We start from the raw sequence: 25,395 nt of genomic DNA on the forward strand, positions 1-25,395 counted from the left end.
AACAAAGAACTACAATAGTTATAGAGTATACATGAATATAAAAGATAATATGAAAGACTATTTCTATTGGAGATATTATATGGGAAAATGTCTTCCAGAGCTGGTTGTGTTTGAAGTGAGTTGCCATGAGTGACAGAGAAGGCAATAGCAACCCACTCCAGTACTCTCGCCAGAAGAATCCCATGGACGGAGGAGCCTGGTAGGCTGCAGTCCTTGGGGTCACTAAGAGTCGGACACAACTGAGCGACTTCATTTTCACTTTTCACTTTCATGCACTGGAGAAGGAAATGGCAACCCACTCCAGTGTTCTTGCCTGGAGAATCCCAGGGATGGGGGAGCCTGGTGGACTGCTGTCTATGGGGTCACACAGAGTCGGACACGACTGAAGCGACTTAGCAGCAGCAGCAGCAGCAGCCATGGGTGAAGTCCACCGAAGTGCACGTAAGCAAAATGAGCCTTTGGAAGTGGAGGCAGAATGTGGAGGTAGGACTGGGGAAGCAGGTTGGGGCGGAATCCTTAATGTTTGACTCACGTGGCACACTCAGCATGAGAGTAGAAGAAGGTTTTCTACAGGGGAGGAGGGGCAAGTGGCATGATTTCATTAAATGAGATGCTCTCCATCTTGAGCAAATTAGTCTACCTCTCTGAATCTCAGTTTTTTCATCTATAAAATATCATCCATAGAAAGGATGCTATGAGGATGGGTGAGCCAGATGTCATATAGACTCATTTGTATCATTTGTAGATGGTTGTTTAGAGGAGGAACATTGCAGACTTTATTCATTTGCCTTGCTAATGTCTAAGTGATGTAAAAATAGAAGTTTCTAAATTCATGCATACTCAACTTTTGACATCCCCGCAGCATATTGAAAAGGTTATCTCACTAATAGAATGCCCAACAGAGTGATTATTATTATCCAAATACGTAGAAAACAGAGTTATCAAGACTATAGAAGAGCGAGAGAATGAGGGTGAAAACATGTAAGTACCTGGATTCCACAGGGTCTCCAGCTAATAAGAGACAAAATTAGATAATGGTTTCCGCCATTATTTTAATAAAGACACTTTCCCTGGTTTTCCTACACTATGAAGAATAATCCAGCTACTCTGGAGGAAGCCACTAATGGGAGAAGACTCTAGAAGTTTAATTTCCATTTCTTTATTTCTATTAAATAAAAGAAGCTTACATTAGTCCTATGTTATTAACTACTTAATAGATTTAGGAAGTAGGTAGCAAAAGAAGAATTGTTCTTTGCATTCAAATGAAGCAAATAACACCCTCAACTGATTATGCATTTAGCAGAAGAAAAGTTTCATCCCATTGCTACATTTTAGGTCCACAGAAGTAATAAATTAATCCATTAGGGAGCCCATATATCATCTGTTGTACTCATTATCGAGTATTCCCAGGTGTTCGGAATTTATAAGTCTAAATTGATGTGACTTTTAAACTTGGTAATAGAAATATCCAGCATAAGGATTATAAGTTAGGAAACTATTCCCATAAAAATGCTTTTTACCAAAAATTTATAGCATTAAATACTAAATTAAGATGTTATCCAGAATTTGAATGTGTTAACATGTCAGAATGAAGGAAAGAAACAAAATTAATCATAGAAACCATAGGGTTGCCAAGTTTTCTTCCCAGTTGCCTGATTTTATATATTATTTTAAGGGCACATTATCAAACATTAGGCACCATGAGTATGTTCATTTAAACAAATAAAATGATTGATTTATCCAGATGCTCTTTATCCATCTCTTTGTGGATTCAGTCAGTAAAAATGCTTTGAGCATTTACTACCTGCCTGATCGGTACATAGTCTGGAAGGAGGAGGTGAGATTGCCAGACAAATAACCACAAGATAGAAAGGGCAACATGTTACTGGAAAGGACACCTCGTGGGGGATTGTTTGAGCTGAGTCTGAAAAGAGCAAGAAAACACAGTTCTTCCAAAGATCTGGAGCTCTAAAAAGTGCATTGTGTTGAGGCACTTTCTTTCAATCCATTTCACTCCATTTAATTCATGGCACTGAGTTTGTGTATGGAACAGAGGCAAGGGATGAGCACAGGCGTGGACGTGGCTGACATAGACGACTATGGATAAAGGCCTTGTTGATGCTTTTCTTTGCACTGTAGTGGCTAAGTGCTCCCCTCTTTTCCAAAAAGACACTAAAATAAGAACGTCTTATATAAGTAGTCACTCACTGAGGTGGTAGAACTGGAAAAGACTTTACCTCTTTCTTTTTGTTCCCTGCAGGCGATTCCCAATTGAGTGAGGAATAAACTATGTAACTCCAAATATAATGTGTGTGTGTGTGTGTGTGTGTGTGTGTGTTGTAATGGAAGCCTGTTGCAAATGTCTATAAAATCTGGAAGACTTGGGTAGAAAATATAGCCTGAGAGAAAGCGTGTTTATAAACATGATTTACATTTAAAAAAATTTCACAACAGTATACTTTCCATAAGGAAAACAAAAGTAGTGGGATTATGAAAAAGATTCAGTAAAAATTTACTTGCCATCTTCCATTTGAAAGACAGAAGGGCGAGTGAAGAAGGGGCAGGGTGAAGAGCTTAGTTCACCTGGTTAGTTGTGATGTCTGTATCTGCCATCGATAGTTATAAGTCAATGCATGATAATACTATTCCTAAATACGGATCCCATTTTCATCCATAGAAAAATGGAACAGGTAATGTTTTTACCTGCTTCAAGAGGAGTTGGTCCTTGAAAGACAGAATGAATTTGTTAGGATGACAACTTGTTGAGTCCATCAGGAAAGATATTCAAGGCTAGTGCAATGGCTGAAATAAAGACATGAGATGTGTGTGGGTTTGGGCCTATTTGCATAAGTACTGGTAGAATGTTTATAGTTAGGAGAAAGGGGTGATTTCTTTCTCATATTTTAAATGACCTCCTACAGAAAAACTTTAAATAGCTACCTTCTGCATTTGAAGAACTATTTATAGTGCAATATATTTTCCCATACAAATCAATACCTTTACATACAATAAAATATAGCAAAGCCAAAAGTAATAGCAATGGACAAGTCTGCTATTCAGAGACCACAACTGCCTGCCACGAAGTAGGAACCTAACCTAACGAGTGATTACCAAAAGGAAAGAACAAAAGTGTAAGGTCTGTCTTGACTTGTACCACATTATTTCTCAGTAGCATCAGGCATCACTTAAGAACAAGCTTCCTGTCCATCGGCAAACAAATGGATAAGGAAGTTGTGGTACATATACCCAATGAAATATTACTCAGCTATAAAAAAGAACAAATGGATAAGGAAGTTGTGGTACATGTACCCAATGAAATATTACTCAGCTATAAAAAAGAACAAATGGATAAGGAAGTTGTGGTACATATACCCAATGAAATATTATTCAGCTATAAAAAAGAACACATTTGAGTCAATTCTAATGAGGTGGGTGAAACTGGAGCGTATTGTACAGAGTGAACTAAGAGAAACTAAGAGAAATACAATACAGTATATTAATGCATATATATGGAATTTAGAAAGATGATAATGATGACCTTATATGCAAGACAGCAAAAGAGACACAGATGTAAAGAACATACTATTGGACTCTATGGGAGAAGGCGAGTGTGGGATGACATGAGAGAATAGCATTGAAATATGTATATTACATATGTAAAATAGATGACCAGTGAAAATTCAATGCATGAAGCAGGGCACCCAAAGCTGGTGCTCTGGGCCATACCAGAGGGATGGAGTGGGGAGGGAATTGGGAGGGGGTTTCAGGAGGGTGAACACGCATGGCTGATTCATGTCGATGTATGGCAAAACGCACCATGATACTGTAAAGTAATCATCCTCCAATTAAAATCATTTTTTTCTAAAAAGAATAAGCTTCCAATGCACAAGCTTGTTTTTTTTTTGCCTTAGCCCTGAAACAGTCACCCAGCCCATCATAAATTGCACTTTCTCAGTTGCTCCCCATTTTTCTGAGTCCAAACTAAAAAGGATGTATTTCTGATTATTGTCTTAACTTGCTTCCTAGTTTGAATTATCTTTGCTATTTTGGCTTGGACTCTTACTTCATCACAAATGAGGCTGAGGCTTTTTGTCACCTCCATTTCCTCACTGCCTTTGGATGTTCCAGATAAATACCTTGGGTAGTTTGTCCAGGCCCAAGAATTTTCTACCTCATATAGATCACTTGTCTCCTTTTTCTCTGTCTTTGGCCTATGGGAAGCAGAAGAGGTATTTCATGTGATCTCCAGTCTACCAAAGCTATTCTCTGTTGAGGGGTGGGAGTTAGTTGTCTTTGCCCTTTTCTTAGGGTAGGAGAGTGCATTTCAGAGGAATATTTCTTAAAATGTATCCATCACTTTCTGAATTACTGTTCATCATCAAGCTATTGTAATTTTAAATTTAGGAATATGATTAAAAGCATAGTACTAAAACAATTTGTTAACAAAGGCTTTAATTAATTAGCATGTACTGATGCTAATTGCCATGTACTTCTTTCTTTCCTTTTTTTTTTTTTTTGAGTAGACTTTCCCCTATTTTATTATAATCTTAACATATACTGACCTTAATCTCCTCTATATGTCTTCATTGATATTAAAATGGATTGAAGTTGAAAAGTTATAATCTGTAAAGTGTACAGAATGACTATTTCAAAGTTTGCTTAGATGATTTGACATTACTAAGGAGTAAATCCTTAAGTAGCATTTATAGTAATATTACCATGGAAAATTGAATGCTTTTTTCTGATAATTGACCACTTGTTCACAAGAATCCTAAATTACAGGCAAAAATTATGTGACAAATATATGCATGTGCTGGACCCTTTCAGATAATAATCTGCTATCTTTTGGACTCTAGAATTGTATACTTATGTAAGTAATATTTAAATGTAGTACTTTCATATGGAAGGGTGTTCTAGAAACATTTATGGATATTGTTGTTTCAGTATCAAAAGTTACACCAAGAAGTGTCATATCCCTTGGAATCCTCAAAAAATGAGGTGACCAAAAACAGACTGGATGTGCTCTGTAGGAATTCAGGCTATCACACGGAGCAGGCAAAGGGCCTGACTCAGATGGCATTTGCTCCACTCATTAAATATTTATTGAGCATCAGCAAAGTGTCAGACTTTGATAGGCTGGAGTGATAAATCAGTGAGCAAGAGAAATAATGACCCTTCACTCCTGGAACTTGAGATAGTTTTCCACCCTCAGAATATAGGCGTCTATAAATATGGCCTTTAGTTTTTCAAGGAAGCTTATTTTCTTCGGCTATTACACGGAAGTCAGGAGCACCAATTTACAGGCTACTTTGTGAAGTTACATGAAATAATGTGTATGGAAGTGCCCAGTGAGAAAACATGAGAGGTTGAAAAGTTGATAAACTGTGAGAAGTGGGGGATTTCAGGAACAAGAACTCCTAGTGCACTCACCTGTACAAACTTACTGTCATCAATTATATAACCAAATTAGCAGTACTTTTTGAACGAAGAATTCTTCTATACAATGGTAATTCCTATTTTATTCTTCAATCAGTCATTGTGAATATGAAGTCAGTGTTAAGTCTAATGCTACAAGATGTTTTCACCGGAAAATTCTACAATATTTTAGGTAAGATTCATCTTTGAGGAACAGATGTCCTAAACAGAGTCACTCCTAAACCTCAGTTGTAACTCTGATTTAATATGATTTTATTACATGATTTTATGATTTGATTTAAGAGCAAAGTACCCATCTTAGTTTGCACTGCCTAAACACATGGCAGTCTCCATGGCTGCTTCCTCTCTTCCTTTGATACAAATGAATATATTTTACTTAGAGGATGATAGGGAAAGGTGAAATAGAAGTGTCTCCATTCAAGAGGAATCCATAACAGAGCTATTGAGAAGAAAAATTAAGAGGTCATGCTTCATTACAAGGCCCATGGAATAAAGAATGGGGCCGTGCGCTTTTAGGAAAAGTGATTTTGATTCATGATTGATGACCTGTCTGGTGTGAGGCTGGTCACAGTAATAATGTCAGAACTTACTCTCAACAGTAGAAAAAGCTGTCAGTTCTGAAGTTCTGATGTATAGAGGGAGACTGGGATTATAAAACTGAAATGGCCAAAGAGTGTCCTCTGATTTAGACCCATGATGCAAGGTGATTTTGTGTAAAACTGACTTTAAACTCATTTTACATGTAGAGAGAGAAGACTCAAAAGAACTCGAATAAAAATTTAACAGAAATTACTTTTCAAATGTAATAAGAAACATTTTCTTTTTACTACTATGATTTTTTGGCTGTGCAAGTTTTATTTATGAACATGTAGAAATTTTAAGATCAAATATATATGTGGGCTGATAAAAATAAAATTAAGTGTTTAAGAGGGTAGCATGATATAATGGAGGAAGTATGGAGGTTTGATTCTAACCTGCATTCATATCCAAACTCTCGCACTAAGTAGCTGGAAAAAAGATAACCCAATTCTGTCCTCTCCTTCTTGGACAATATGATGGAATGAAATGCAGGGGCTGGAAAAGGCCTTTTCTGTCTCACCCTGCAGGAATGAGCTCACGCTTTTGCCAGCTCTTTTTCCTCCTTGTTGGGGGACCCAGCGTCTGAGAGGTCCAGGTCTTGCTGTTCTTTGCTCCCAGTCGTCAGATCCTCTTAGTGACTGCCGAGTGTCACTTCCCCCTAATGAATGGTTATATGCTTTGGGAGCCTGTGGTGAGCTTTATTCCTCCATCCTATGACCGCTTAATCTTTTTGAAAGGTATATATTCTGTGAATCCCTTGGATTTCTTCTTGACTGTAGCTTCCCACAGCAGTCACAACCAGGTCCACCCTCCAGTCCTTGCCCTCCTAATCAGAAACCTTAGCATCTGTTCCAGCCTTTCCTAATTTGTCTGTCTTGTTATAATAAACTGGGACATCCATGACAATGCCTTGACTTGTGACATCTCATCACCCTGTCCATGATCTTCTCTGAGAATAAGCAGAATACAAGGACCCACTGTTGAAGCATGAGACAGTTACATTTCTTTACAGCAATTCTTGAAAATACTGAATAGTCAGTATGAGAATGGTCAGTTCTGGTGTCACAGGTCAGCAAACATTCAAGACCCAGTTTACTATCTTTATCAATACAACGTGGTCTTCTTAGTTGAGATGGACTACCTCATCCTAAAGTGTCACCATTGAAAAGTCATTTGATGTGGATCTGAATGTGGAATCTATACAGTGACAGATTTCAGCTCAGTGATCAAGATAAGTCATTTATAACTGATGTGTTTTGTAGTTGGGTGGCTAATTTCTTCCACACTTATATGGCGCTTGTTTCCCAGAGAGGGTACCATCATAGATCACTACACAAGTACTTCACACCAAGGTGGTTGTTTATATCAAATTAGGCAATACTGCCTCCCGAGCCACCACCAGGGCACTCCTGGCACAAATATGAAGGCCTTTAGGGTTTTCTGCAGTGGAGAAGCCTGTTGAACTTTAAGCCAGTATTCTAACTTTTTTAAACCATAGACGGTATTTTCATGTAACATGTTTTTGTACATCCCATGGAACAAGGGCTTAAGTCATCCCATTCAGAACTACTCTGTGATGGAATTACCTCATTCAGTTGCCTTTAATATAGGAGTAGTGCTGAAACCTATGTTGATGTTGCATCATTGTGGTGCTGTATTGCTGGGGTTTCTCATAACAGGCTGCATGACAACTTGTCTCATCTTGCCCTCAGACTGGAATCAAGTCAAGGGTTGTTTTTATTTGCTTTTCTTCATTCTGCCCAGATGGATGGAACTGTTGGTAGCCTACAGTTGTCTGTCAACATATAAATCAGAAGCTTTGAGTTGCTCACACAAAAGGAATCATGGATACATTGGAAACATGTGGGCCCTGAATTTTCTGGAGCTTTTGACTTTGTAGCATATTGTTTGTCTCCCTGGTTACTTCCCTAGCTCTCAAATTTTTTTTTTTTAATTGGAGGATAATTGCTTTACAGTGTTGTATGGGTTTCTGCCATACAACAACTATAAGTTGTTGAATCAGCTATAAGTTTACATATAGCCCTCACATCTTAAGCATGTTTCAGGCACGTCTCAGCAGAGCTGCTGGCATTTGTTAAGTATATTGCCAATGTGAAGATTATTTGGTTCAATGTCTGGCACATATTTAGACACAACTCCCTGTATCCCTTGCTATATGTACAGGCAAATAACTTCAATTAGGCCAGTCTCATTATGAAGAAAACTCCCTGGGAACCGATGAAAAGATGTTAATGATTCGCCACTTTGGTTCCTTGGAGAGAGGGACTTCCCCTCTACCTCACTAATATTGGGCACTTTATCAATAAACTAGGGGCGAGCACTAACTAAGTGGTGCTTCTGCAGTGCCTGAGGACACCTGAAAGCAATTTGTTCTCTTAAGTGGATTAAATAACTCCTCCCTGAACATCTTATTACCTGATGAGTTTGTAAAAATTAGCTCTTTCTTCATAGGGAGTACATAAGTAAACTCTGAAAATGACTTGTGGCTGAGTCAAGCAGCTTAGGCTCAATTGTGTTTCCACTACTTACTAACCAACCATATGGTTTTGGGAAAGTTTGTTCACCTCTGTGTGCCTCTGTTTAAAATGAGGATCATGACAATCTTACCAGTTTCTGTGAGTTAATACTTGAAGCACTTGTTGGCACATAGTAAATGACAGGAACTTAGCCACTATTGTATAATCAAACAGTGCAATATTCCAAACAAACTGCAGTTTTTACATAGAAAAGTTCATCAAACTGTAAAAATGATGGGAATTGTACATTCTAATGCATGGCATAGGGAAGATCAAACTGTTTTTTTTTTTTTTTTTTTTTTTGCTTCAGCTACGTGCCTCCTTTTTCATCCCACTGTCTACACAATTCTTGGCACATGGATTGTTAAATGAATTATGAACTGATTTATGTTCATCACATTCCTTTTGATGTTTTTGTGCAGACCAAAATGGTGTGTGTATCCCCAGGAAAGTGTATTGCTTTAAGAAATAGCCAGTGAAGGGGATATGAGAAATATGGTGGTTTATGTTCTGTGTATGTCTTAATTGTCAAAATTAATTGCTGCAATAATAATCAGTGTTTAGCATTTTAATAAAAGATGCTTTTAATAGAAGTGAAAATGTGTGTGTGGTGAGAGAGAAAAAGGGAAATTTTAAATAAGATGTAATTTTTTACTTTTATATTTCAGTAGTGTCAGTTTTCATGAATATTATTATTTATTGATTATGCCAAAGCCTTTGACTATGTACATCAAAACAAACTGTGGAAAATTATTAAACAGATGGGAATACCAGACCACCTGACCTGCCTCTTGAGAAATCTGTATGCAGGTCAGGAAGCAACTGTTAGAACTGGACATGGAACAACAGACTGGCTCCAAATCAGGAAGGGAGTACGTTAAGGCTGTATGTTGTCACCCTGCTTATTTAACTTATATGCAGAGTACATCATGAGAAATGCTGGGCTGGAAGAAGCACAAGCTGGAATCAAGATTGCCCGGAGAAATGTCAATAACCTCAGATATGCAGATGACACCACCCTTCTGACAGAAAAAAAGAAGAACTAAAGAGCCTCTTGATGAAAGTGAAAGTGGAGAGTGAAAAAGTTGGCTTAAAGCTCAACATTCAGAAAACGAAGATCATGGCATCTGGTCCCATCATTTCATGGGAAACAGTGGAAACAGTGAGAGACTTTATTTTGGGGGGCTCCAAAATCACTGCAGTTGGTGACTGCAGCCATGAAATTAAAAGATGCATGCTCCTTGGAAGAAAAGTTATGACCAACCTGCCTGCTGCTGCTGCTGCTAAGTCGCTTCAGTTGTGTTCGACTCTGTGTGACCCCATAGACGGCCTCCTACCAGGCTCCTCTGTCTCTGGGATTCTCCAGGCAAGAACACTGGAGTGGGTTGCCATTTCCTTCTACAATGCATGAAAGCGAAAAGTGAAAGTGAAGTCACTCAGTCGTGTCCGACTCTTAGCGACCTCATGGACTGCAGCCTACCAGGCTCCTCCGTCCATGGAATTTTCCAGGCAAGAGTACTGGAGTGGGGTGCCATTGCCTTCTCCGGACCAACCTAGACAACATATTAAAAAACAGAGACATTACTTAGCCAACAAAGTCCGTCTAGTCAAGGCTATGGCTTTTCTAGTAGTCATGTATGGATGTGAGAGTTGGACTGTAAAGAAGGCTGACCACCGAAGAACTGATGCTTTTGAAATGTTTGTTGGAAAAGATTCTAGAGAGTCCCTTGATCTGCAAGGAGATCCAACCAGTCCATCCTAAAGGAAATCAGTCCCGAATATTCAGTGGAAGGACTGATGTTGAAGCTGAAACTCCAATACTTTGGCCATCTGATGGGAAGAACTGACTCATTAGAAGCCCCTGATGCGGGGAAAGATTGAAGGCAGGAGAAGGGGACAACAGAGGATGAGATGGTTGGATGGTGTCACCGACTCAATGGACATGAGTTTGAGTAAACTCCGGGAGTTGGTGATGGACAGGAAGGTCTGGCGTGCTGCAGTCCATGGGTTCGCAAAGAGTCACACACAACTGAGCAACTGAACTGAACTAAATTGATTATAGAAAAGTAAACAATTACTCTATAAAATTGAAGAATATAATTCTACCTTACTTGACAGTATTTCTGAGAATTCAGTTCAGTTCAGTTCAGTCGTGAGTCGTGTCCAACTCTTTGCGACCCCATGAATTGCAGCACGCCAGGCCTCGCTGTCCATCACCAACTCCTGGAGTTCACTCAAACTCATGTCCATCAAGTCAGTGATGCCATCCAGCCATCTCATCCTCTGTCGTCCCCTTCTCCTCCTTCCCCCAATCCCCCCCAGCATCAGAGTCTTTTCCAATGAGTCAACTCTTTGCATGAGGTGATCAAAGTACTAGAGTTTCAGCTTTAGCATCATTCCTTCCAAAGAACACCAGGACCGATCTCCTTTAGAATGGACTGGTTCAATTTCCTTGAAGTCCAAGGGACTCTCAAGTCTTCTCCAACACCACAGTTCAAAAGCATCAGTTCTTTGGCGCTCAGCTTTCTTCACAGTCCAACTCTCACATCCATACATGACCACTGGAAAAACCATAGCCTTGACTAGACAGACCTTTGTTGGCAAAGTAATGTCTCTGCTTTTGAATATGCTATCTAGGTTGGTCATAACTTTCCTTCCAAGGAGTAAGCGTCTTTTAATTTCATGGCTGCAATCACCATCTGCAGTGATTTTGGAGCCCCCCAAAATAAAGTCTGACACTGTTTCCACTGTTTCCCCATCTATTTCCCATGAATTGATGGGACCAGATGCCATGATCTTCGTTTTCTGAATGTTGAGCTTTAAGCCAACATTTTTACTCTCCTCTTTCACTTTCATCAAGAGGCTTTTTAGTTCCTCTTCACTTTCTGCCAAAAGGGTGATGTCATCTGCATATCTGAGGGTATTGACATTTCTCCCGGCAATCTTGATTCCAGCTTGTACTTCTTCCAGCCCAGCATTTCTCATGATGTACTCTGCATATAAGTTAAATAAGCAGGATGACAATATACAGTCTTGACATACTCCTTTTCCTATTTGGAACCAGTCTGTTGTTCCTTGTCCAGCTCATGTCAGGTCAGGTTGCTTCCTGATCTGCATATAGGTTTGTCAAGAGGCAGGTCAGGTGGTCTGATATTCCCATCTCTTTCAGAATTTTCCACCGTTTATTGTGAACTCTAATAATTAGATGTAACAGTTCTGCTATATTAAAAGTAGACAGATTTTCTTACGACATCTACTTATACTGTTCAGTGTTTGAATAATTTAAAAATTCTTTTTTCTGTTCCTTTTACTGGTAATGAATTCATTCTGATTTAAATTATCTAGATTGCCCTCAACCTTATCAAATGTGATGCTCATTTCTACTGCAATTTCTAGACTCACAAAACTTGAATCCCCATATCCCATGTCACATATAGAGATGAGACAGCCAAGATTGTGGGAAGAATGAAGAGTGACCGTTAGTTATACTTGCCAGCAAAACAGACTATAGCCAGTCATTTCTGAGCCATCTAGTTCTCCTGGAAAGTTTTTGTTTGTTTAATTGAACTATAGTTGATTTACAATGTGTTAATTTCTGATATGTAGCAAAGTGATTCAGTTATGGATATATATGCATATTCTTTTTCATATGCTTTTCCATTATAGTTTATTATAGGATTCCTGGGTGGCTCAGATGGTAGTTTATTATAGAACATTGAATATATAGTTCCCTGTGCTATACAGTAAGATCTTGTTGTTTATCTATTGTATGTACTGAAGGTTGTATCTGATAATCCAAAATCCCTACTTTATCCTTCCCTTTTCCTCTTTGGTAACCATAAATTTGTTTTCTATGCCTGTAAGTCTGTTTTTGCTCCATAAATAAGTTCATTTGTGGCATATTTTAGGTTCCACATATAAGTGATATCATACAGTATTCTTTCTCTTTCTGGTTTTCTTTACTTAGTATGATAATCTCTAGTTCCATCCATGTTATTACAAGTGGCATTATTTTTTTTTATGGCTGAATTATATTCCATTGTACCACATCAATTTTATTTTATTTATTGTTTTAATTTTATCAGAGTATGGTTGACTTATAATGTTGTATTACTAAGGAGTATAGCAAAGTGACTCATTTATACATACATATATATATATACTCTTTTTCAGATTCTTTTTCTCATATGGATTATCACAGAATATTGAGCAGAGTTTCCTTTGGTATACAGTAGGTCTTTGCTGGTTATCTATCTTGTAAATTGTACTGGAAAGTTCCTATTCAATCAGGCTAGAGCTAATAACTGTTCTTGTTGTAGGCAGAAGTTTGTTTTTTTTTTTTTTTTTATACTTTTATTCTCATGGTAAGTTATTTCACCCATATCCCTACTTTAAAATACCACAATTCTAGTCTCTCTTTAGTGTCCTAAGTGCAGATAATCATGAAGATTTTATTCACACAAGAACCCAAATGTGGCCCAGCCACCTTTTCCACAATCTCTATTCTTCCACACAGCACATTCTCTTTCCCCAGGAGCAAGCTTATGGGTCCTTGGCCACTCGATCTTATGCAGAGCTTCTGGGTTTCCATGATAACAGTATCACAGAGAATTTCCAGAGCTTTTTCTCTGTGGACTCCCACTGATTTGTGAATTACTTGCAGGTAAAAATCCTGTATTTTTATAAAAGTATCCTAGATATCTATCATAAACTATATTAAGCAGGTAAAAAAAATCCCATGGAAAGGAAGAAATGCTTCTACTTTTTAAAAATCATTTCAGTAGTTCCTTATATGAGATATTTCTCAATTAAAATAGCTCTTAGTCACTAAAAAAGTAAATAAATAAACTGTATAGGCAGATTAATAGCTATGTAAATTGCATCAGAGGTTACCAGAGCAAAGGAGGAGGACAAAATTGAAAAATATTGCCTAATGGGTAGAGTTACCTTTTGAAGCAATGGAAAAGTTTTGGAAATCTGTTGGTCACGGTTATACCACATTGTGAATGTAATTAATACCAGTGAATTGTGCCCTTGAAATTTGTCAAAATAACAAATTTTATGTATATTCTACCACAAAAGAATTTTAAAATGAGTCATTTGCAAAAGAAAGGCATTGAAATATTCAAGATAACTAAATGAATATTTTCTAAAAAGAAAATCTTTCCCAAATAGAGAAGTCATAAGAGAGAGCCCAGAAATTAGTCATGGAAACAAATATGATTGTAGCAATATATTTTTTCATTCATTCTCATTTAAGAAACATACTACTACAACAGAAATAATCATTAGATAATGCAGCAAATTTAAAAACTGAATAACTGAATGATTATAAGAAAGCTCCATAAAATAAACAAATCTTCAGAGTTGAAATGTTGGACACATCAGGGCCCAGTTCTCCCTGTTGATCACAGACATTCAGTTCAGTCACTCAGTCATGTTCGACTATTTGCAACCCAGTGTACTGTAGTACGGGAGGGTACCCTGTCCATTACCAACTACCGGAGCTTACTCAGACTGATGTCCATTGAGTCGGTGATGCCATCCAACTATCTCAGCCTTTGATGTCCCCTTCTCCTCCCGCCTTCAGTATTTCCCAGCAGCAGGGTCTTTTCCATTGAGTCAGTTCTTCGCCATCAGGTGGACAAAGTGAGTTTCAGCTTCAGCATCAGTCCTTCCATAGAATATTCAGGACTGATTTCCTTTAGGATGGACTGGTTGGATTTCCTTGCAGTCCAAGGGACTCTCAGTAAGAGTCTTTTCTAACACCACAGTTCAAAAGCATCAACTCATTGGAGCTCAGCTTTCTTTTTTTTTTTTTTTAATTTTATTTTATTTTTAAACTTTACATAATTGTATTAGTTTTGCCAAATATCAAAATGAATCCGCCACAGGTATACATGTGTTCCCCATCCTGAACCCTCCTCCCTCCTCCCTCCCCATTCCATCCCTCTGGGCAGCTTTCTTTATAGTCTAACTCTCACATCCATACATGACTATTGGAAAAACCATAGCTTTGACTAGGTGGGCCTTTATGGGCAAAGGTTTCTGCTTTTTAATATGCTGTCTAAGTTGACCATAATCTTTCTTCAAAGGAGTAAACATCTTTTAATTTCATGGCTACATTCACCATCTGCAGTGATTTTGGAGCCCCCAAAAATAAAGTCTCTCACTGTTTCCGTTCTTTCCCCATCTATTTGCCATGGAGTGATGGGACCAGATATCAAGATTTTAGTTTTCTGAATGTTGAGTTTTAAGCCAATTTTTTCACTCTCCTCTTTCACTTTCATCAAGAGGCTTGTTGGTTCTCCTTTTCTTTCTGCCATAAGGGTGGTGTCATCTGTATATCTGAGGTTATTGATATTTCTCCTGGTGAACTTGTTACCAGCTTGTGTTTCATCCAGCTTGGCACTTTGCATGATGTATTCAACATATAGTTAAATAAGCAGGGTGACAATATACAGCCTTGACATACTCCTTTCCCAGTTTGAAACCAGTCTGTTGTTCCATGTCCAGTTCTAACTGTTGGCTTCCTGACCTGCATACAGATTTCTCAAGAGGCAGGTCAGGTGGTCTGGTATTCCTATCTCTTTAAGAATTTTCCACAGTTTGTGTGATCCACACAGTCAAAGGCTTTGACATAGTCAGTAAAGCAGAAATAGATGTTTTTCTGGAACTCTATTGCTTTTTCAATGATCCAGTGGATGTTGGCAATTTGATCCCTGGTTCCTCTGCCTTTCAAAATCCAGCTTGAACATTAGAGGTTCAAGGTTCACATACTGTTGAAGCATGGCTTCGGGAATTTTGAGCATTACTTTACTAGTGTGTGAGATGGGTACAATTATGCAGTAGTTTGAACATTCTTTGGCATTGCCTTTCTTAGGGATTGGAATGAAAACTGACCTTTTCCAGTCGTGTGGCCACTGCTGAGTTTTCAAATTTGCTGGCATATTGAATGTAGCATTTTCACAGCATCATCTTTTAGGATTTGAAATAGCGCAACTGGAATTCCATTGATTTATTCCTAGTGATGCTTCTTAAGTCACACTTGACTTTGTATTCCAGGATGTCTGGCTCTAGGTGAGTGATCACACCATCATGGTTATCTGGGTCATGAAGATCTTTTTGTATAGTTCTTCTATGTATTCTTGTCACCTCTTCGTAATATCTTCTGCTTCTGTTAGGTCTATACCATTTCTGTCCTTTATCGTGCCAATCTTTGCATGAAATGTTCACTTGTTATCTCTAATTTTCTTGAAGAGATCTCTAGTCTCTTCCATTCTATTGTTTTCCTCTATTTCTTTGCATTAATCACTGAGGTAGGCTTTCTTATCTCTCCTTGCTATTCTTTGGAACTCTGTATTCATATGCTTATATCTTTCCTTTTCTCTTTTGTCTTTTGCTTCTCTTCTTTTCTCAGCTATTTGTAAGGCCTCCTCAGACAACCATTTTGCCTTTTTGCATTTCTGTTTCTTGGGGATGGTCTTGACCACTGCCTCCTGTGAAATGTCATGAACCTCCATCCATAGTTTTTCTAGCACTTTGTCAGATCTAGTCCCTTGAGTCTATTTGTCACTTCCACTGTATAATCATAGGGATTTGTTTTAGATCATGCCTGAATAGTCTAGTGGTTTTCCCTATTTTCTTCAACTTAAGTCTGAATTTGACAGTAAGGTGTTCATGATCTGAGCCACACTCAGCTCCCAGTCTTGTTTTTGCTGACTGTATAGAGCTTCTCCATCTTTGGCTACAAAGAATATAATGAATCTGATTTCAGTGTTGACCATCTGGTGATGTCCATGTGTAGAGTCTTCTCTTGTGTTGTTGGAAGAGGGTGTTTGCTATGACCAATGCATTCTCATGGAAAAACTCTGTTAGCCTTTGCCCTGCTTCATGTTGTACTTCAAGGCCAAATTTGCCTGTTATTCCAGTTATCTGTTGCCTACATACTTTTGCATTCCAGTCCCTTATAATGAAAAGGATGTCTTTTTTGGATGTTAGTTTTAGAAGGTCTTATAGGTCTTTGTAGAACCATTCAACTTCTTCAGCAGTACTGGTCAGGGCATGGGCTAGGATTACTGTGATACTGAATGGCTTTCCTTGGAAATGAACAGAGATCATTCTGTCTTTTTGAGATTGCATCCAGGTACTGAATTTCAGACTCTTTTGTTGATGATGTTGGCTACTCCATTTCTTCTAAGGGATTCTTGCCCACCATAATAGATATAATGGTCATCTGAGTTAAATTCACCCATTCCAGTCCATTTTAGTTCACTGATCCCTAAAATGTCAATGTTCACTCTTGTCATCTCCTGTTTGACCACTTCCAGTTTGCCTTGATTCATGGACCTAACATTCCAGGTGCCTATGCAATCTTGTTCTTGACAGCATCAGACTTTACTTCCATCACCAGTCACATCCACAACTGGGTATTCTTTTTGTTTTGGCTCCATGTCTTCATTCTTTCTGGAGTTATTTCTCCACTGATTTCCAGTAGCATATTGTGCACCTACTGACCCGGGGAGTTCATCTTTCAGTGTCCTATCTTTTTTCCTTTAACACTTAGGTGGTTGAAATGGTGTGCTGAACAGAGGAATATAAAACAGACATGGATGCATCTGCCATTCATTTTGGATAGGAAGCACTATCAAGTTTGTGACAGTCACAGGTCTAAAGGGTCAGATAGACGGGATTTGTGCCCGGATCTTCCTCATGTTAAGATTTTTAGTCTCACTGATGCAATTTCTTCATCTAACAAATAAAGGGGGAAAAGATAGGGCAGAATGTATTTTTTGTGAAGGGTAAAGAGTTCCTGGTTAAGGTCTTTCATCCAGATGTTCTTTCAGTCCAGTCCAGTCATTCAGTCATGTCCGAATCTTTCAATTCAGTTTAGTTCAGTTCAGTCACTCATCATGCCTAACACTTTGCACCCCATGAATTGCAGCACGCCAGGCCTCCCTGTCTATCACCAACTCCCAGAGTTCACCCAAACTCATGTCCATCGAGTCGGTGATGCCATCCAGCCATCACATCCTCGGTCGTCCCCTTCTACTCCTGCCCGCAATCCCTCCCAGCATCAGAGTCTTTTCCAAAGAGTCAACTGTTCACATGAGGTGGCCAAAGTACTGGAGTTTCAGCTTTAGCATCAGTCCTTCCAATGAACACCCAGGACTGATCTCCTTTAGAATGGGCTGGTTGGATCTCCTTGCAGTCCAAGGGACTCTCAAGAGTCTTCTCCAACACCACAGTTCAAAAGCATCAATTCTTTGGTGCTCAGCTTTCTTCACAGTCCAACTTTCACATCCATACATGACCACTGGAAAAACCATAGCCTTCACTAGATGGACCTTTGTTGACAAAGTAATGTCTCTACTTTTAATACGCTGTCTAGGTTAGTTATAACTTTTCTTCCAAGGAGTAAGGGTCTTAGAATTTCATGGCTGCAGTCACCATCGGCAGTGATTTTGGAGCGCCAAAAAATAAAAGTCTCTCACTGTTTCCATTGTTGCCCCATCTATTTGCCATGAAGTGATGGGACCAGATGCCATGATCTTAGTTTTCTAAATGTTGACCTTTAAGCCAACTTTTTCACTCTCCTCTTTCACTTTCAAGAGGCTCTTTAGTTCTTCTTGCTTTCTGCCATAAGGATGGCGTCATCTGCATATCTGAGACTATTGATATTTCTCCCGGCAATCTTGATTCTAGCTTGTGCTTCTTCCAGCACAGTGTTTCTCATGATGTACTCTGCATATAAGTTAAATAAGCAGGGTGACAATATACAGCCTTAACATACTCCTTTTCCTCTTTGGTACCAGTCTCCTGTTCCATGTCCACTTCTAACTGTTGCTTTCTTACCTGCATTCAGGTTTCTCAAGAGGCAGGTAAGGTGGTCTGGTAGTCCCATCTCTTTCAGAATTTTCCACAGTTTATTGTGATTCACACAGTCAAAGACTTAGGCATAGTCAGTAAAGCAGAAATAGATGTTTTACTGGAACTCTCTTGCTTTTTCAATGATCCAGCGGATGTTGGCAATTTGATCTCTGGTTCCTCTGCCTTTTCTAACACTAGGTTGAACAAATGGAAGTTCACGGTTCATGTAGTGCTGAAGCCTGGCTTGGAGAATTTTAAGAATTACTTTACAAGCATGTGAGATGAGTGCAATTGTGCAGTAGTTTGAGCATTCTTTGGCATTGCCTTTCTTAGGGATTAGAATGAAAACTGACCTTTTCCAGTCCTGTGGCCAGTGCTGAGTTTTCCAATTTGCTGGCACATTGAGTGCAGCACTTTCACAGCATCATCTTCTAGGATTTGAAATATTTCAACTGGAATTTCGTCACCTACACTAGTTTTGTTCATAGTGATGCTTCCTAAGGCCCACTTGACTTAGTATTCCAGGATGTCTGGCTCTAGGTGAGTGATCACACCATCATGATTATCTGGGTTGTGATGATCTTTTTTGTACAGTTATTCTGTGTATTCTTGCCACCTCTTAATATCTTCTGTTTCTGTTAGGTCCATACCATTTCTGTCCTAAATCGAGCCCATCTTTGCAGAAAATGTTCCCTTGGTATCTCTAATTTTCTTGAAGAGATCTCTAGTCTTTCCCATCCTATTGTTTTCCTCTATTTCTTTGCAATGATCACTGAGGAAGTCTTTCTTATCTCTCCTTGTTATTCTTTGGAGCTCTGCAATCAGATGCTTATATCTTTCCTTTCCTCCTTTGCTTTTTGCTTCTCTTCTCCTCACAGCTATTTGTAAGGCCTCTTCAGACAGCCATTTTGCTTTTTTGCATTTCTTTTTCTTGGGGATGGTCTTGTACCCTGTCTTCTGTACAGTGTCACGAACCTCCGTCCATAGTTCATCAGGAACTCTCTCTATCAAATCTAATCCCTTAAATATATTTCTCACTTCCACTGTATAATCATAAGGGATCTGATTTAGGTCATACCTGAATGGTCTAGTGGTTTTCTCCACTTTCTTCAATTTAAGTCTGAATTTGGCAATAAAGATTTCATGATCTGAGCCACAGTCAGCTCCCAGTCTTCTTTTAGCTGACTGTATAGAGCTTCTCCATATTTGACTGCAAAGAATATAATCAATCTGATTTCAGTGTTGACCATTTGGTGATGTCCGTGTGTAGAGTCTTCTCTTCTGTTGTTGGAAGAGGGTGTTTGCTATGACCAGTGCGTTCTCTCGGCAAAACTGTATTAGCCTTTTTGCCCTGCTTCATTCCATACTCCAAGGCCAAATTTGCCTGTTACTCCAGGTGTTTCTTGACTTCCTACTTTTGCATTCCAGTCCCCTATAATGCAAAGGATGTCTTTTTTGGATGTTAGTTTTAGAAGGTCTTGTAGATCTTCATAGAACCATTCAACTTCAACTTCTTCAGCATTACCGGTTGGGGCATAGACTTGGATTACCATGATATTGAATAGTTTGCCTTGGAAAAGAACAGAGATTCTGTCGTTTTTGAGATTGCATCTAAGTACTGCATTTCGGACTCTTTTGTTGACTATGATGGCTACTCCATTTCTTCTAAGGGATTTCTGCCCACAGTAGTAGATATAATGGTCATCTGAGTTAAATTCACCCATTTCATTCCATTTTAGTTCGCTGATTCCTAGAATATTGATGTTCACTCTTGGCGTCTCCTATTTGATCACTGCCAGTTTGCCCTGATTCATGGACCTAACATTACAGGTTCCTATACAATATTGCTCTTTACAGCATCGGACCTTGCTTCCGTCACCAGTCACATCCACAACTGGGTGTTGTTTTTGCTTTGGCTCCATCCTTTCATTCTTTCTGGATGTTCTTTACCTACCTATTATTAACATAGAAGTTCAAATTAGTTTGTTGTTCAGTTCAGTTCAGTTTAGTCGCTCAGTCATGTCCAAATCTTTGAGACCCCATGAATTGCAGCACGCCAGGCCTCCCTGTCAATCACCAACTCCTGGAGTTCACTCAAACTCACATCCATCGAGTAGGTGATGCCATCCAGCCATCTCATCCTCTGTCATCCCCTTTTCCTCCTGCCCCTAATCCCTCCCAGTATCAGAGTCTTTTCAAATGAGTCAACTCCTTGCATGAGGGTGCCAAAGTACTGGAGTTTCAGCTTTAGCATCATTTCTTCCAAAGAACACCCAGGGTTGATCTCCTTTAGAATGGACTGGTTGGATATCCTTGCAGCGTTAAATGAGTGTTATTCTACATAAAATATCATGAATTCCTGAAGTAACTTTAGCTCCTGATATGCTTTGTATGTGGAGAAGGAAATGGCAACCCACTCCAGTGTTCTTGCCTGGAGAATTCCAGGGACGGAGGAGCCTGGTGGGCTGCCATCTATGGGGTCGCACAGAGTCGGACTCAACTGAAGCAACTTAGCACTAGCATGGTTTGTATGAATAGTTTTTTTTTTTTTCTTCACTTTCTTCCTTCCTTCCCTGCTCTCTTCCTTTTTCCATCCCTTCCCCCCTTCCTTTCTTTCCTTTTTTATGGGCTAAATTTATTCTTAGCATGTTGTTTTTGTTTAGTTCCTAAGTTATGTCTGACTCTTTTGCAATCCCATGAACTGTAGCCCACAAGCCTCCTCTGTCCATGGGATTTCCCAGGCAAGAATACTGAGGTAGGTTCTGTTTCCTCCTCCAGGGTGTCTTCCTGACCCAGGGATAGAACCCATGTCTCATACATTAACAGGAGAATTCTTTACCACTGAACCACCCGGGAATAATACTTAGCATACATGCTAATATTATTCCATCTCAATTCCAGACTGTTGGGAAATACCAATCAGTGTTCAAAGTACCCCTATTTGTGGACAAAGTGTAAATTATCTTTTGCAAGCAAGCATTGTTATAACTGAGACACAGTCTTTGCCTTGAAAGGTTAATCCGATAAGCATTGACTTCTGTGTGGAGTTTTCTCTAACCTTATTCTCATTTTCTGTTTTCCTTCCTTATGTGCTGACTTTGGTGTAGCAGACCACTTGGGCATTGAATTCATGGGTAAGACTAAACAATTTTCTCCTTATATATCCAGAAAAGCTAAGTTTGATAATGTGTATAGTGTTCTTCTTCCTCATCTGATTATGATTGAAATGCCTCACTATCAGATGCTATTAGTAGTAAAAAAAAAAAAAAAATGTTTTTGTCAATTTTTCACTAAGTAGTGGCTCAAAATGAATGACTTAACTACTTATTGAGAAGGCAATTTAATGTTAAGTGCTGCTTTGAAACCTGACAGAAGTTGGATTTGGCTTCTGGCTTTGTTTGCTTTCTTAATTCTTAATTTTCTTATCTGTAAATAGGGGTAAATTAGTTCCTATTTTATTACATGCATATATTGCTTAACACAATGTCTGTTAAATGGCATATGCTCAATAAATGGTAGACAATAATGGTGATGGTTTAAAAATATCAGTTTTTGTTACTTTCTTCTCTTTTTTTTTCTTTTGCATAGTGAATAATTTGGATGCATTTTTGGTCAATCTTAATTCTGGAGTATGGGTTCTATTAATGTTTTCATATACAAAGTTAAAATAATTATTTTGAAAGTATTTGTACTCTATGTTTTTTTTTTAAAGATTAGAATACCTCCCACAGTAATTACTTTCTGTACTCATAGATAATAACATTAAGAATTGTACATAATCTTCTAAATCTATATTATAATAAAATGATTTAAAAACACATTCCATAGGGCTGATTGATAGGCATCATGGCACTAGAATGGAAAGATACCTAGGAGTTAAAGTTAGTGAAATTGAAGATCCAAATATTAATCAGAATTTATAGTTTCTCCTTGATTGGCTTTTGTTGAACTTTAGGTTTTTCTCTTATATAATATAGATATGAATGCTTGCTTCATGCATTTATGTTTATTGTGATAATACCTGTAAATTTGCTTGCATTCATGTATCCATTCATCCATTAATTCAGCAAATATGTATCTATTGCTCACTCTAAGCAAAGAAAAAATGCAAAATGCAACAGATAATATAATGAGTAAAAATGGGCGATAAAAGCTGATTTGCTGGAACTTATAGTCTAGGAAATTTTCAGACGATAATTAGGGAATAAAACTGATAAATGTAAAAGTGAGGATTTCCAAGACCTATTTGAGGCAAAATAATATTACTTCATCATAGTGTGATAATATCCGATCTGAATGGCCCTCATCAAAAAGTCTTCAAACAATAAATGCTGGAAAGGGTGTGGAGAAAAATGAATGCTCTTGCACTGTTGGTGGGAATGTAAACTGATTAAGCCACTATAGAAGACAGTATGGAGATTCCTTAAAAAACTAGGAATAAAACCACCATATGACCCAGCAATCCCACTCCTAAGCATATACCCTGAGGAAACCAAAATTGAAAGAGACACATGTGTCCCACTGTTCACTGCAGCACTATTTACAATAGCCAGAACATGGAAGCAACCTAGATGGCCATTGATAGATGAATGGATAAAGAAGATGTGGTATATATACAAAATGGAATATTGCTCAACCGTAAAAAGGAGTGCATTTGAGTCAGTTCTAATGAGGTGGATGCACCTAGAACCTGTTCTACAGAGTGAAGTGAGTCAGAAAAGAGAAAGATAAATACCATATTCTAACACATATATATGGAATCTAGAAAAATAGTACTGAAGAATTTATTTTCAGCACAGCAGTGCAGAAACACACATAAAGAATAGATTTATGGACATGGAGAGAGGGGAGGAGAGGGTGAGATGTATGGAAAGAGTAACATGGAAAGTTCATTACCATATGTAAAATAAATAATCAATGGGAATTTGCTGTGTGGCTCAGGAAATTCAAACAGGGGCTCTGTATCAACCTAGAGGGGTGGGACGGGGAGGGAAATGGGAAGGAGGTTCAAAAGGGAGGGGATATATGTATACCTATGGCTGATTCATGCTGAGGTTTGACAGAAAACAGCAAAATTCTGTAAAGCAATTTTCCTTCAATAAAAAATTAATTAATTAAATAAAGAATAGTGTGATAATAGAAGATGTGAAAAATTGATAGATATTGGAAACATGGCAACAAGTATTTGAAAGGAATTGATGTTGAAAGGTAGATAAGGATGATTATTAGGGATGAATACAAGATTTATAGTTTGCATGTTTAGATAAAATGTGGGTCCCTTTTCTGAAAAATAAGACTAAAAGAACAGATTTATGGTAGATTTTTACTAGATTAGCTTTGGAAATTTTGAATTCTGGGTACCTTTGTTGTGTCTGGTAGAAGATATTGATAGTTATATTTTTTATAAGTTTTGAGAGTTAATTAGAAATCAGTGATTACATATTTATATTAAAACTGATATTCCTGTTGTACAATATTACTTGTTAGTGCTTTATTATCTAAGTATTAGATCACAGAAAAAATAGACAGCTTAGTTTCTACAGATTTTGGGTTTTGCTAGATAGATATGATGAAAGCTTATAAGGGCAATGTAATTCAAGATAATATTGAAATGAAGCATCGCAGACTATAAGATAGGTATGTAATGAAATGAATAAGGAATGTATAATTTGAATGGAATTAATGAATAGTTACCATGGGTGCCCTCAAATTGTTGGCATGAAGAGGTTGTAGTCATATGGACTAGGAATTACAGGAAATTGTGGATATGGTGATGTGGTAGAGTATAAATTTTTGAGAACGGTATGTGGTTTGTACTTTCCTCTTTTACTGATGATGATGGAAGACAGTATCAACAGTCTTTGAGGATAGAAGTACTTAATCTAATCAATAGAGAAGTGTTCTCCATTATGTGGTGATGATTGCTGGCTCAGAGAAGAGAGGCTCCAGAAGTTGTGTAGTAGAACGACTGTAGATATAAGAAACAAGGCATGGTGGTGTGTGGGACTGGCATAGCATGAAACTCCACAATCAGTGTGGCCATGATTATAGTAAGTTAAACTTGCTACCCCAATGATAATTATTGTTATTGAAAGAAACAGATGAGTCATTATCCTATTGAACTTTTCCTGAGGATTTTAAGTGGCACTGATACCTTACAGTATAATGATTTGCTGCAGAATCAAGATATGTATAAGGAGGTCTCTTTTAAAACATTCAAAATCATTTAGTTACCAGTAGGCAAAAATAAGAAGCCATTGTCTCATTCATCTATATGAATCTCACGTCTAACTGGTGTGATAATGAGTCTTACAAAAGTTGAAGTCAAAGCATAGCTTTAAAGGCAGGGTGCTCAGGGCTGGTGCACTGGGATGACCCTGAGGGATGGGTTGGGAAGGGATGTGGGAGGGGGTTCAGGATGGGGAACACATGTACACCCATGGCTGATTCATGTCAATGTATGGCAAAAACCACCACAATATTGTAAAGTAATTAGCCTCCAATTAAAATTAAAAAAAAAAAAAAAAAAAAAAAAAGGCTTACAGGGAATGGATTCTCAATGTGCAAATATCTGACTCCAGCAGTCGAGTTTGTCTTGGAGGGAAGTGATTGGCTAAAGGCAGAGTTAAAGTGAGTACTTAGTATGCATATAGATAGTGGCAAATAATGGAGTATTCTGAATGATGAATAGGTTTACAGACTTAATGAATAAACCGTTTTCACTTACCTCACTAATTCTAGACACTATTCACCTCCCCGCCCCCCTCCTTCCCCCCCGCTCCCCCTGCCAGATTCCTCTAACTGAATGTGTAATATTCTGTGCATTGCTTTGGGAATAAGTATTTTTGAGATTTAACTCGTAATTTTTTTTAATTTAATTTTATTTTTAAACTTTACAATATTGTATTAGTTTTGCCAAACATCAAAATGAATCCACCACAGGTTTACCCATGCTCCCTATCCTGAACCCTCC

The 25,395-nt window shown here is 38.2% G+C and overlaps 1 protein-coding gene across 7 annotated transcripts in view; it reads left to right on the forward strand.

Moving 5' to 3' along the window:
- The window catches only part of NRG3 (neuregulin 3), a 1,236,567-nt gene that overhangs the window by 1,067,517 nt on the left and 143,655 nt on the right, over nucleotides 1-25,395 (forward strand). For 4 of the 7 annotated variants that reach the window (XM_025285164.3, XM_025285167.3, XM_025285168.3 and 1 more), the window contains exon 4: nucleotides 21,530-21,556. In XM_025285164.3, the coding sequence (XP_025140949.1) occupies nucleotides 21,530-21,556 (27 nt within the window). The remainder of the gene's footprint in view (nucleotides 1-21,529; nucleotides 21,557-25,395) is intronic. The other 3 variants (XM_025285166.3, XM_044942383.2, XM_025285170.3) reach the window with 1 other exon arrangement.

Source organism: Bubalus bubalis, chromosome 4 (assembly GCF_019923935.1).
Source record: "Bubalus bubalis isolate 160015118507 breed Murrah chromosome 4, NDDB_SH_1, whole genome shotgun sequence".
NCBI lineage: Eukaryota > Metazoa > Chordata > Mammalia > Artiodactyla > Bovidae > Bubalus > Bubalus bubalis.